Source organism: Corvus brachyrhynchos, unplaced genomic scaffold (genome assembly GCF_000691975.1).
Source record: "Corvus brachyrhynchos isolate BGI_N302 unplaced genomic scaffold, ASM69197v1 scaffold42, whole genome shotgun sequence".
NCBI lineage: Eukaryota > Metazoa > Chordata > Aves > Passeriformes > Corvidae > Corvus > Corvus brachyrhynchos.
Window position 1 is genome coordinate 1,201,274 of NW_008237242.1, and position 15,086 is coordinate 1,216,359.

Sequence of the window (15,086 nt, forward strand, 5' to 3'; positions counted from 1 at the left end):
GTGGGCAGTGGGGACGGAGGGCATAAAAGAAAAGCTGCCAGGAGAGGGGCAATTTTATGCCAGAGACAGAAAGAGATGCCTGGAGAGGGACTGCATGTCAACAGAGCACCTGAAGAGCTGCACAAAGGAATTACAGCTACTCCTGCCAGTAACTGAGCTTCACTGGAGGCCTCCATGCAAACACATATAGCATGGGGAATAAACAAGAGTTGGACATGTGTACCTCTGCCAGGTATGATTTTACTGGCATTGCAGACATGTGGTGTGATGACTCTGATGACTGGAGTGTTGGAATGGATGGATGCAGCCTCTTTAGGAAGCACAGACAGGGGAGACAAGGAGTGGGTGTCACCCTCTACATCAATGACTAGCTGGAGTGCATGGAGATCTGCCCGGGGATGGATGAGTTGACCAAGAATTTATGGCTCAGGTTTACCAGGAGGGCAGGGACAGGTGACATTACAGTGGGGGTCTGATAAAAGGCTGCCAACTAGGAAGATGAAGCAGATGAGGTCCTCTATATGCAGATAGGAATATGCAGATAGCCTCATGTACACAAACCCTGGTTCTCACAGGGAACTCCAATCATCCCAGTATCTGCTGGAGGGGCAACACAGCAGGGCACAGGAAATACGGAAGGTTCTGTAAGGCATTGATGATAGCTTCCTTCTACATGTGACAGAACAGCCAGTGAGGAGAGGTGCTATGGTGGACCTCAATCTGACCAACAAGGAGGAGGTGCTGGGGAATGTGAAGCTCAAGGGCAGCCTTAGCCGCAGCAACCATGAAATGGTGGAATTTGAGTTCCTCAGGGCAGTGAGGAGGGCACACAGAAAGCTCACTGACCTTCACTTCAGGAGAGCAGAGTCTGGCCTCTTCAGGGATCTGCTCGGTAGAGTCCCATGGGATAGTGCCCTGAAGGGAAGAGAGGCACAAAAAAGCTGGTTAATATTCAAGAATCATCTCCTCCAGCCTCAGGAGTGATGCATCCCAACAAAGAGGAAGGTAGGGAAAAACGCCAGGAGGCTTGCATAGATGAACAAGGAGTTCCCAGACAAAGTCAAACACAAAAATGAAGCTTACAGAGGGTGGAAACAAGGACAGGGTGAGGAATACTGAGAGATTGTCCAAGCCAAACATTTCCTGGGCTGCACCCAAAGCAATGTGGCCAGCAGATTGAGGGAGGCAATTCTCCCCTCTATTCTGTCCTCAGAAGACTCACTGGAGTACTGTGTTCAGCTCTGTGCCCACCAATACAAGAAGGACATGGACCTACTAAAGCAAGCCCAGGACAAAGGGTGTTCAGGGGCCTGGAGGACCTATGAGGAAAGGCTGACAGAGTTGGGGTTGTTCAGCATAATGAACAGAAAGCTCTAGGGAGACCTTAGAGCAGTCTTTCAGTAGCTCAAGGAGCCTACAGGAAAGCTGGAGATGAACCTCTTAAAAAGAGCACATAGTAATAGGAGAGGGGGAATTACTTCAAACTGAAAAAGGGTGGGTTTAGATTAGATTAGAGGAAGAAATTCTTTCCTGTGAGGAGGTGAGGAACTGGAATAGGTCGCCCAGAGAAGTTGTGGATGTCCCATCCATGAATGTGTTCAAGACCAGGTTGGATGGGGCCCTGGATAATCTATCTGGTCTAGTAGAAGGTGTCCCTGCCCATGGCAGGGGGTTTGGAATGAGATGATCTTTCAGGTCCCTTCCAAATCCAAATGTTTCTATTATCCCTAACAATTCTGTGGTAACTTGCCTGTTCTCTTTGATGTTCTACAGGTTTGATCTTGACAGAGCTATTGGAGCTCTTCGGAGTTTCATATGGCTCCTCAAAGAACTCTACAAAATAAACACAATTACTCTAAATTAGAAAACTACATGGACTATAGTACTTTTATGCGATTTCTGACAGCAGGTCACATTAATTCACTCTTTTACTAGTGTGGAGTAAAGTGTTCAAAGTTGCTTCAGCAAATTCAAAATTGCGTTCTTAGTAGTGTTGATACATGCTCCCGAAGAGAGAGGTAAAAAAAAAAGCAGCTTATATAAAGGGTACAAATACGATAACTTATGCATACTCAGCTGTTAAAATTTGCAAATTGTTTTACACACTTGCATGAATATTTCTGGAATGAACGTATAAGAGAGAACAGAACATGTTCTCTCATATATATCATACATTGTTCTATCTCTATAGCAAAAAAGTAACATAAGTGAAATAGTAATTGGAAAGTCTTGATAAAGCAATTTTATATAATTTAGTTATAATACAAACTGGATAAAATAATTCCAATACAACAATGAAAACACTCACATTTTTTGATTAAATAAACAGAGGGACATAAAATCATACTCATGCAAAACTACTGCTTTATATGTCAGACCATAGTAAAAGGATATACCATTAAAACAAACCTTGTTCTGGTGTTACACTCAAAAAAAAAAGGTCCCACTTCATTCAGATCTTCAGTCATTAGAGGGACAGAATTATTTCCATGATTAATTTCCTTCTTATCAAAATATTTTGACTTTGTAGACATTCTGGTAATTGGGATTACAAAAGGTAATTAACAACATAAGTATCTGGCTCACTTCGAGTATGCTGCTCCTTTCAGATTGCAGGCTAGTGCCTAACTGTAAAATAAACACTGTTGTGATATAATCAATATTCATTTAAGTTTTCTCTCTGACTATGACTTCAACCAAGCTTAATTTTTTTTTGTGGATGTCTGTGATATTTTTGTGTCATTAATTGGACACTATTAAACAGATGAGCTGTTTCCAGAAAAATGTAACCAACACACATGATCTACCAAAAATGGAAGCAAACCTGTGCTATGTCTTCAAAATCATCTGGTTAAGGCTACACTTATCTCCCTCACAGAAACTTCCTTTATTAAAAAAAAATAGCAAATTGTCAGACAAGACATACAACAATGTCTCAAAATACTAGAGATTATTTTCAGAGTACTAGAGATCTATCTAACTCTCTCTCTATACATGTATCTTCTAATACTAGAGATCTATTTTTTTCTTTATTGCAACAGAAGATGAAATGCCACAGAGGAGTTCAGGTTAAGGATTCTTCATCAGGACAGTGCAAGATATTAACAAATATTACTGCTTTTTCCATCTATTTTTCTGACAAGCACACATATGAACACAGCTAGATTACAAATCCAGGGGAAAATAAACGAACATTGTGAACTCAAATCATAAATCATCTCAAATCATAAAAAATTACAGTGAAGAGAGGGGAAGTTATCTGAATTCTTTGAGAAAACCATGATACCATGATACTGGAAATCTAGATTCTATTTCCACATCACTAAGTTTATAAACAACCATGTACAATTCACTTAATATGCAACAGCTACATTATTCTCTACCTAATGTACCTGTGCTGATGGAGAATATTTAATCTGCTTCATGCAGCTGTAACCAATATGCACAACTTTGACTTTTCACTCAAAATGAAACACATATATAACACATAATAACAGTGGATCTTTTCATGGTGCTCAACAGAAGAATTATGATCAACTAGAGCTCTTAGGTTAAAAAAAAAAAAAATTACCCCAAATCACTTTCACAAAGATCATCATAGGCTTGTACATTCTGGACACCAGGAGGAGAATTGGCCACTATGGAAGAGCCTTCATCCATACTACTTTCTTTGTCTGTTCTAGACTGGGCCTCTGATAGAGATGCAATTTCTTTCAGATACTGATTATCTGGATGCTATTAATAAAAATAATGATAAACAAAATTCACTACTTTAAAAAAAACCAAAAAACCAGACACTTTTAAAAAACCACAATGCTTTCATATAGAATGATTATGCTTAATTCGTATCCTTTTCTTTATCATAGAGCCAAGAAATCCTGGATTTACAGTTGCCTGTGAAACGCTGAGTTTCTGCCCTTTTTGCATTAAGTGAAGCAATGGTCCTCTGAATTATCCAAATGAAATCTAAGAAAGATTTGTCAGTGTCAACTGAGTGTTAATTGTCAAAGATACTATATGACAATATAATCGAGACAAATATATACAGTAAGATTTGGCCTTAATCAGGTGTAATATGGAACTCTCAAATTACCACTGAAAACAGTATGAAAGGCAAAGACATACATAATCTTGTGGTTAGGTGCATGCAGAAAATTTGTAAGCTGTAAATAAAATACTTGTCCAAAAAACCAGAAAATACAAGCAAAAAGTATGAAAAAAAAAATCTCTTTTGAAATGGGAGAAAAGCCTTCTCAAAAAAAGTCCCACAACCCTCTCCCCTCAAAGCCTTTAATGTATTCTCTGATTCTAGGTACTGTTAATTAAAGGAGCTAAGTGATCCAGTTGTCCTGAAACTATAAACTAAAGCAATACCTACCAGGTTCTCCTGGCAAATCTCTTCTTTCATATACACACATATACTCCAAATCTCTGTAACAGTGCTAGTCATTTTTCACCAGTCTTTAACCAGTATTACAGACTGTACCTGCACTGTCCTCAAAGACAAATGAACTTATGCTCTTCCAAGAGAAACTACTTCTTTATTCTTTGCCTTGCTTTGCCATAGTCTATCTCCAGTAGTAGGTTTCCTCAAAGATGATGTCTAAGACTAGACGCAGTGGCCAAACTTACAGGAATTTGTGCAAAAAAAGTGGTATCTGGATAAATGAGCTATATTTTTAACTTCCAGAGAACTTTCATCTCCAACTCAGGTATTTTTACAGAGAGAATTTCAGTATTTCTGGAATTTTTCTCTTTTCTTAGCAACTCTTAAAAGAAAGGCTGTTACTCAATACTCCAGGTTTTACTGAGAACAGAACTATGAGGTAAAACATGTATGTGACTTTCTTTACTGGCATAACTCACTCACACATTTCATTGACACTTGTCCCATCCTTTTTCTTACCTTACATCTAAAGCTCTTTGTTAGAGATCTGTCTCCATATAGCTGTTCTAACAACCAAAAAGATGAAAGGACAGCTGCCGATGATGTTTTCACATGTATCATTGGGAGAGGCTCCTCTAAAGAATCTTGTTTATTGGAACCACAGAGCAGTCTTTTATCGGACCATCTGATCATCCACTCCAGCAATTTTGCAATATTGCTCAACTTGCCTGTCAATTCTATAGGCAGTTCTTCTGCTGGCAGAACACCAACTACATCAAGAGTTTTGTAAATGTATTTAGAAGTTGCCTGAGTTTGCAGGGTAGAGGAAGTATGCTTAGGAAAGGTCTGGCTTGCTAGTGCAACAGTGACTTCTTGATTGTCAGTCTGAGCTCTGTAAATTGACTTGTATTTTAAACCAAATAATCCTTCTTGATGTCCTTTCATTAGGTTATGCACAGAAGGTTCTGTGGTCTGTACAATGGACTGTACAATTGTTGGTTTTTCCAAAATATTTTTGTTTTCACTACAGGCAGGCACTTTTTCAGGATCACAAGATGCCAGGGTGACAGTATAGCAAGACCCTGCGCTAAACACACTTTGACTTCTAGTTTTGTTTTGTCGACGTTTTAGTGTTGTGTGAACATCAAAAAAGAGAGAGTTCAATTCATGCTCTCGAAGCAGCCCAGAAAAGCTAGTGAGAAATGGAATTCCAAGCTCACCATACTTTATCAGGTCTCTCTCAAGAACATAACTCAAAAAGAGTTCTAAAAATCTAACATACTCATCATCATCACGTTCAAATTCCCATGCACCAACTACAGGCAAATTACATGGATTAAGCATGTCTCTTTGACATACTTTATGTTTTGTTTTACAATTAGGAGCTTTTATCTTGTGTGTGGTATTTTTGCTGCCTATTTCCCTTTGTCGTTGGAGTTCGTTATCCCTGTAAGACAATAAATGTAAGAACCATTAATACCCAAATCCATTTTAAGAATTACATGCAACATTAGTTCCTTTTCTTCCATTGGTGTTAAAAAAGGCAAATGAACAAACCGATATTTACATTAGTACAATGCTGAAGTGGTAGATTAATCAAATTCAAAATCCATAGACAGAAACTAGGCAGTAACATGTGGACATAGCTGATAATAATTTACACTTCAATAACATATTAGTCACATACTAACTGATATAACATCCTAAGATGTTCTAAGATTTGGTAAATTTGTAATTCTTCACTTGATAAATCACCCAAAGTGACAATCACCCTGTTTGGTGAAGAGATTACTTGATCAGCAGGACACAACCCTTTTTTCTTTCGTTTTCCCCTTTATTTAAATCAAAAGCTTTCTGCTGCAATTTTTTCATACCTTGGGAATGACGGTGTTTGAGCTCTTGTTTCCTCAGTAAACAAAGCATTGGAAAGTGTGTCTGCTGTGTCTGTATCACTATATATCTGAGGATTCCCAAGATCAGTAAGTGTGCTCGTGCTAAGACTAGTGCCTAGTGAGAATCTGTCATAACAGTGTTCCTCATCATTTGATGCTCCCTCTTCTACTGGCTCCCAAATGTTGATTTCTATAGGGCCTATGTTCTTTACTACACGTCTCAAGGCCTTCTTCCTCACTTCTTCAGCAGCCTGTATAACAACAGACATCATTTCTTCATTTTCAGGGCCTACTAAAAGAAAGAAAATCAAGTTTTCAATCTTAATCTTCAGTTTTGAGTTAGTGTCTCAAATTTAGACATGAATTAGATTTCAACTAAAATCATAAATTAGAGTAATTTATAAATTTAACAAGAAACTGTGATAAAGTGAAGAACCACCAACATTTTGAAAGCCATGATACTCTGTGATTGGTATACACATACCAGACAGAAAATACAGAAATTGTCACAAAACTCAGCTGTCTAACTGAAAACTACAATAATTGTTTTGCATGGAGTATGAAAGAAAGTATTCTCACAAATTAGAAAGTAGGATAAAAAATAAAATTTGTTTAAAATTTCCTGAAGAGGGATGAACATTACCTTTAACAATACTGTGACTTAGTCGCTCTTGAAGTCCATGATATTTATCTCTTAGTGAAACTCTTATATCTTCAGGATTAGGAAATGCTTTTACAAAAATCTCTGCCACCTACACAAAAAAAAAGAACATCTTTTCCAGTAGCTAACATACAAGTAAGGTGTCTTTTCACACAGAACTTATACCACTAGAAAATCTAACTAGTAGCTCTTCCAAGGAGGAGAAATATTTGTGATAATCTCTATTGCTTTTATTCTAGTTTTAAGGTCTTTCACCTTTTTTATTGGTGGCAATTCTCCAAGCAGACTCAAAATTACATCTTGAACTAATTCTTCAACATTCATGAACCTGCAGAAAGGAAGCATTCGACAAGCCCACTCCACTGCATTCAGACAATGCTCAACTGTGGAGACATCATATCCATTCTTATTCAGATCCTAAAAAAATCACCAGAAACATTAATTGGTATGAACAATATATTTCAGCAAAATTATTCATACATTACAAATAGTAATGCTTCTTTCCTAGAAAACAAAAATCTCTAACTTATCTGCCAAACAGTAGTGCGTGAGGGCAGGAGACAGATCAAGGTTGTAATAGATCACAATGTACATTAAAAAAAAAAGGAGAAAAAAAGAAGAGCTTTTTTAAACCAGCTTAGGAAATAATTCCATTAACACTCTGCTGAAGAGTCTGTTTGCAGTCAGGGTAAAACTTGAAGATTTGCCTAAACTGTGAAGTAAATAATCCTACTTCTGACTTCAGGTGATCATAAATTCTTTCTCGTGAGCAAGATAATTAAGCCTTGCAAGAGGCTTTTAAGATGGATCAGTTTATTTTGAACAGTATTTTCTATCTCATTTGCCACTGTCACACAAAGTACAGAAAAATCAGAATATTCTACCATTTGAAACAGAGCCATCCTGTTTATCTGAAACTTGGTTTTTCTGGTGAAGAAAAATTTTGGACTTTTTACAGAATACATGACAAATATGCTAGTAGTTTCTTTCTTTTTCTTCCTGAACCTCTGACATCAATTGATGAGGGTATAAGTAAAGAAAAGGTGATGAAGTTTTTATTTTTTTCATTATTCTTTCTGAAAACCCTGTATATTTAGTACACCATAAACCCCATTTTGTGTGTACTAAATATACACTATTCAGGAAATACCCAAAATATCTTGACCTAATGGGGAAAAAAAACCCCACCCAGACAGTAAATTCTTAGGTCAACGAATGTAGAAGCTATTGCTCTCCTGGCAGCTATTGCTCTTCTGAGTTAAATACCAAGCAAAAGCCTAACAGAAATACTGTCAGGAAGATGGAGTTCACATGCACAGCACTGCTCTGTGGCATCAAACACATGATTCACATTGGAAGCACTGCCCTCATTTTATTATATTACGCAAATAAAAGTTCTCACAGAAATATACAACAGACCTTTAGAATTCTTCTCATAGCTTCACACAATTAAAATGTATCTCTACTATATTAGTAATATAATTACCTTGATATTGTTAATATTTTCCCTTGCAGTTTGGTACCGCCTACAGTTGTCAGATAATTTTTCACGAACATGAAACATCCAGCATAATGCACAGAACTCCCTGAACCAACCTACAAATACAAACATGCAATATGGTGAGATTCTATTTAAATAAATTAAATAGAACAGCTTGATATTTTTCAGTATTGCTCTGGAGCTACAGCTCCTTAGTCCCACTTAGTGTTCATGTTCTTTCACATCTGTCAGGTCTGTAGCATGACCCCCTGCTCTGAATCTAGAACTGCACATTTTAGAATAAGAGTTTTGATAACTAACATAAAACCTGGAAATGAAATGTGTTCCTGACACATTGCAATATACTATTTCAAGCTAATAAGAGTTTATTTGCCACATGTGGATTTTCTCTAAATTATTTTATGTTATTGCATACAGACCTAAAATTTTACAGGTCATGTCATCAAACTGATGGTGTCCAGAAGATGTAGATCCACAGAGAACAGTGCGGAAACTGCAGTAACGAAGCAAAGTCTCTGGGAATGGACTCAGCGAAGGAAGAGAACCTTTCATTCGAATCTATAAAAATAAGTAAACAAACAATCAAAATGGAAATGAAAATCAGTTAACATTTTACATGCATCACTACAGAATGCACAGCCTCTCGGATATTAGCAGAATACTGCCAAGATGAGTAAAACTCCCTTAAGCTGGCTTTCCATTTTCTTCAACTCACTACTCCAAAAATTCATTTAAGAGAATATGTTTAATATGAGCTATGGCACAAAAAATGCGTTTGTTTGAATGGTACTCATGATTACTGTGAAATACAAGAGTAACAAAGTATAAGAAGAACTAAGATCACAACCAAGAAACCAGATTAATTCAACACAGTCCAGGTTGCTGTCACCAAGGCTAATCAGCTTTGCCTCCAGTTTCAGTTGGTACGTCTGACCAGCTCCCCATGCCAACATTAAGCATGTGACCATGCAAACAGAAGTAAATACTTGTTAGTCAGACCAGTTTGTGATCTCAGTCACTGCATTAATGCTGCTGCAAGGGCATTGCAGGAAGAGAGACAGCCACTGTACTAACTCAATCTTCCTTAAGTAGCTGTGTTACAATGACCTAAGGAAAGGCTGATTTTACACAAAAACTTTTAATCTATTTATTCTGAACTTGCTTCTGTGCAAACAAATTGCACAAAAGTAAAATGAGATCTTACAAGTTCTATGCATGGAGATGACCCTTTACCTGAAGTGAGCATTATCTTCTCTGTTCCATATCCAACCCTAAGTGATTTGGAGCATGTTTCCACCTAACAGCTATAACTCCCAATTAAAGTCTGCTTTTTTCTTTCAAATGGACAATAAATGAATTTGTATGTTACCAAGCAGGTATAGAAAGACACCCAAAAGGAAACACTTTATGAATTAGACACCCTAAATCTTTAAGTTCCGGTTTCCTAAAAAAAATGAACATGAGTGTAAAACTAGAAGATGACACGTACAAAACATGACATCAAAGCCCAGGTGAGACTGAATGCTCCTGCAGCTGCAAATTTGTCAGTAATCTTTACAACTGATAATCAAGTTAAAAATATAAAGTTAAATGTTTACTTTCTGCATAACTTTTCTTGCCCACTTCAGTTGCCTAATATACCACTGTGCTGCGGAGCAAGAACAACGAGCAGCCCGCAAGAGCAAGATAATTCGCTGAAGAACTCCTGACACTTTCTGACGGACTTCTTTCTCCATTTTTAGAAGAATGCCATCGCTGTCTTCCTGAAAATGCAAAGACAAACCCCAAAATTAGAAAGGACATATAATTAAATGTTGTTTCTGGTCCTAATCCCTTCTTCTTTACAGCATGCACACGTACTTTCTTATCATCGTTGTGCTACTTAAGTAAACAAGCAGATATGAAAGAAAACAGAAAAATGAGCTGAAAGGAACCAGAACAAAGCTCATGAAGGTTCATAAATACATCTAAACAAACACACAAGAAACATACTTACTTCACTGAGGGAAGCTGGCTGAGGACAGTACAATGGTGGTGCTGGAAGATAAAGCCCAACTGGAACCAAACCGTAAAACTTTCTGCAAAGATCCTTGGCAGAATCCATCAAAAGCTGAAATGTCTCTGAGAGAATATCAACATCTGCCATAACAGCTGCTTTTAGTAGTTCCTGTATTTTACTGTAAAGAACATCTGCATCTTCCTCTTCAATGGGATCTATGACATATTAAGCCCAGAAGCTGATAAATTAATTGTATCAATACATGGATCTTCATTCTGACATCATGAGGTTATGTTATCTGAATTTGCATTCATATATTACAATGACAGACTTCATCTACTTGCTTTAAGATAAGATCTCATACATTTAAAAATAGTATTCAATTATTAATTTTAAATTTTGCTCCATTACCGTGGAGGCTATTGCTTTTCTAGGCAGAGAATTGAACTTTTTAGCCAGGCATTTGCTTGGCATAACATTCTGGCAAATGATTCTTAACAAGAAGGCATAAACTAGGTACACTATTAATAAGGACTGAAGCAACTCTTTTATCAGTAAGTACATCCACCTGTTGATAAGAACTTGAAATGTTTTCAAAGAGACAAAAACAGAGTAAAAAATACAGATTGTGCCAGTAAACTTCCTGTAAAATGTAAATGAAGGCAGATTGATCTAGCTAATGGTGTGCATTTCAGGAGTAAAGTATTTAGTTAGGACCTTGCCAGGACCTGCAGGTACCAGTGAAGACCTGGCCAACAGCCAGTGTTGGGGTTCCTCCCCCGTGGCGTGGGGTCCAGGGGGAGGGGCACCCTGGGGTGGAGGCACGGGGTTTCCCTGCTCCCTGGTCAACCTCGTTCCCCCATTGGTTGTTTTGTGTTCCCCTGCCCAGGAAGGACCCTGGTTGTCCCCTGATTGCTACAGCTCCTCGGCAGTCCCCGGCCATGCGGCTGGAAAATAAACATCTCTCTGAAACATCTATCAGGAATCGGTCCTTATACTTCTTTTCCACAGGCCTCGCTGTCTATACAAGTTGCAGTAATTCCCTGCTGCAACAAGCCAGAGAGACAACTGAGAGACCTGCTTGTGTGTCTTCCTGTCTCTAAGGGCAAGACAAGAGGAGAACCAGGGAGTCATGACCACACGCCAGAAATACAGTGTACCTAGGTATGTGTGTGTCAGGCATCTGGACAGGCTGTATACTCAAGGCCAGATACTGCAGCGGTGCATGGACAGTGTGTGTGGGGGGGAAGAGGGTGTTTGTGAGTGGCTCTGTACTGGGAAACAGAGAGGGGCTGGGGCTTTGGGGGCTCATATACACAGACATGAGCAACCTGTGACACTCAGCTACTGGTCTTGCTACTGGCCCAGCTACTGGAAGAATGTACAAACAGGTATCTATATGCAGACCTTCACCCTGACGAAGAGGAGAGGGAAATGTGTTAGGATTGTTGGTGCTGCCCGTGTTAGCAGTGAGCAGGTCTGTAGGAGTTCATGTGTGGCCAGTTGTATGTAAGTGCTGTGTATGTGTGCTTGTGTATGTGCCTACTGGGAACACAGCCTTGCTAGCTGCTGGACCTGGAGACCCACTTTAAGAGAAAGGAAAACCCAAAACTAAACACCTTCTTGTAGCTAATTTCAAGTGTGATGATACTTTCCATACTGTTAATACATTAAATTTTTGTTTAACGAAGCTTTAGTTTTCTTCCAAACAAGTTAATATCAAATATAGTCAAATAAGAGTTTGGACAATACAAATACAGAAGACAAGATTGATAATACACTCCATTTCTGGAATGATCAAAGCCAAAACACACACCCTCACGAAGTTAAAGTGCTTGAATACATTACAACAGTAATACACAGACTGGACAAGAGAAAGCAATTGTTTCTTTCTCAGAGTATAATACATACTGAGTATGTAGTCAAATAACATGAAAAATAACCACAATTATTTTTCATTTCAAGTACCTGTGAACTTCTTGTATTTAATATGTCCTGATGGTTCAGCAGTTACTGGCTGTCCTAATAGAGACTGTAACTTTTCCTGAAAAGTCTGCATTGGTAATAAGCTTAATGGCAGGTGACACTCTGCTTTTTTCAGTCTGAAAGTGTAATAAGAAACTTCTCATGAATAACAAAGTAATATCCATACATAATCCACTGAAGATCTGTTAAATGAATACCTATGTTAAAATAATTAATCATAACACCTTAAGTCCTATACCTACCAGGAGCCTGGGAACATAAATTTCTAAGGCAATATATATGGCTTGTCACAATAAACTTCATGCAAATAACTATATAACAAAATATAGTATACTAATTCCAAGTGTAAATTTACCTTGAGAGCTCATCAGAGTTCTGACAATACAGCTTGTAGGCCAGACCAATTGAAACAGAGAGCTTCCAGTCCCCAAGTGTGTGTGCTAACCACACAGCCTCTGGAATGAGTCCACCAATAAAGAACAAATCAAGAGCATATTCAGGTGTCCACACAGATGAAAGGTTCTGGTCCCCCACAGCTCTGGTAACCAAACAGTATTGCAGTGGAATGACACGAGGAGGTAAGTCTGTGACATGAAAAACACATTTTAAAGTTTACATAAACCCGCATGCTATCAGATGAATAATCTAGAATTCATTAGTTCACATCGCTTGGGGATTCGTTTCAGTGTACTACTGCTTTTATTACTAATTTACTTTTATTAGAGGCACACTATGGAAGTTTATCTGCAGCAGGCACAGGGAGCTCATGCAATGGTATAATAGTGTGCTCAGAATAGGCTATTTTTCTGCTTAATAATGTGGGATATGCAAGCAAGTGCAAAACTGGTGGGTTTTTTTACTTTAAAGACTTAATCACACTGATGGATCATTTGCAAATATTCCTGATATCTGTAGGATATGCCAGAGGGTACACCTGAGATAAATGGAAATTCCTAGAGTTTTCCTAGTGTACCCACATTGTTTGTACTCATTTTGCTACTTACTGCATAAGACAGAATGTTAAAATGCATTTTTGAAAAAGAACAGTACATAATATTCTGTGATTCTGTGATTTTAGGAGAATGTATAGAGACAAACTTCAGACAAATTTAATATCTCCTTCTTTGTTTAGATTTAGATTTTTTTTTCAAGGTTTTGCTTCCTGGTTCTCCTGGAGAGGTGCTGACCAACATGAATTCTAAGCAGTTATTTGCATCTCTCACAGTTTCTGTTTTGCTCAGACAATTGCATTACTTAGGAGATATTCAGACTAATCCAGCTTGAGCAACTAATTTTACCACGATTTTCTCACCACATACATCAATCTTTGCCTAATCAATATTAAAATCAAGGTTTTATTTTGTAGGTTTTATTTGAAAGCTGTCTAAATAAAGCATCCAAAAGACCATGAAGAAAGAAGTAGATACCAGTGCATGCTGTAGTACAGAAACATTAAAAATACTCAATGTATTCAAATACACTACAGAAAACATAATCAATCAAAGTAAGTTAACATTGTAGAAAAATATATGGGATTATAATATTAACTTAGTGGTAGAGTACTTAAAATACTTTCAAACAAATCTTTATTCCCACAAACATTTGAAAACATAACTCTGAAAATAAAAATTTCCTAACAAAGGAAATCTTTAAATGGAATATTGCTGAAATCACTCACTGTGATAAATAGTAATTCTCAGAAAAAGCTGAGAAGCAGGACTTAAACTAACAAATACTACTTGGGTTCAACACCAAAGCAACTTGACATTCTCACTTGCTTTGACAATATGGTATCTGAAGCATTTTGGCTTCCAAGAGCTTGACTTTTAGATAAGCAAAAAATGCTTTCCTCTGGCTTTTCAGTTGGGGTCACACTGGATCACAGATCCAATTCAACTACTTCTTAAGCACTGCTGTTATCTCACTTCTGGGAGGATCAAAGTCAGTCAGAGCCAGATCTTCAGTCAAAATCGTGACAGAAGTTGATAAAAAGGCTGAGGTACTTAATGCCTTCCCTGCCACAGTCTTTAGTAATAAGACCAGTTTTCTGATTAATAAACCCCCTGAGCTGGAAGACAGGGATGGCAAACAGAATGAAGACCCCAATCCAAGGGAAAGTGGTCAGCAACTTCATACACCACTTAAGACACTGTAGCGGGTTTGCTTTGTAACCGGGCAGAAACACCAATTTAGTGCAGTGGTTTGGTCCAAAATACTCATTACTGTTTATCTTCTGTGAGATAAGAATAAGGAGAAATGCAAAGCAGGCACCAAACTTGAAAGAATATAAAGAAGTTTATTAACAGACCTAAAAGAAGAAAAAAAAAAATCATACCACACCTTCAGAACACTTCCCCCCACCTTTCTCCCTTCTCCAAGTGACAATGTAAAAAGACAACCCTTAAGATGTTCAGTCTGTTTACCACTTCCATAATAACCTTGTTCAGTCCATTTAGGAAGAGGAGTCTCTCTTGTTCATGCTATGAAAACATTATCACAACGAGACAGCCGCCCACTTCCAAATAACTCTGTTCAGTCCATTGGAAGAGGAGTCTCTCTGCTCGCATGTGAGTCCCTTCCCCCGACTTGCAGCTTTTCCCACAACTGCTTTCGAGGGTCCACTCTTGAAGTTTTTTGGGGTACAATTTTAAGGTTGAGCC

At 37.9% G+C, this 15,086-nt stretch overlaps 1 protein-coding gene across 1 annotated transcript in view; it reads right to left on the reverse strand.

The window, feature by feature from the left end:
- The window catches only part of CUNH5orf42 (chromosome unknown C5orf42 homolog), a 59,704-nt gene that overhangs the window by 24,568 nt on the left and 20,050 nt on the right, over positions 1 to 15,086 (reverse strand). Inside the window, 15 exon segments of the mRNA XM_017730234.1 lie at positions 847 to 915; positions 1,751 to 1,833; positions 2,410 to 2,432; positions 2,434 to 2,535; positions 3,572 to 3,735; positions 4,907 to 5,834; positions 6,262 to 6,571; positions 6,923 to 7,031; positions 7,196 to 7,357; positions 8,427 to 8,536; positions 8,861 to 8,999; positions 10,040 to 10,204; positions 10,438 to 10,655; positions 12,409 to 12,542; positions 12,782 to 13,010. Coding sequence (XP_017585723.1) covers positions 847 to 915; positions 1,751 to 1,833; positions 2,410 to 2,432; positions 2,434 to 2,535; positions 3,572 to 3,735; positions 4,907 to 5,834; positions 6,262 to 6,571; positions 6,923 to 7,031; positions 7,196 to 7,357; positions 8,427 to 8,536; positions 8,861 to 8,999; positions 10,040 to 10,204; positions 10,438 to 10,655; positions 12,409 to 12,542; positions 12,782 to 13,010 — 2,945 coding nt within the window.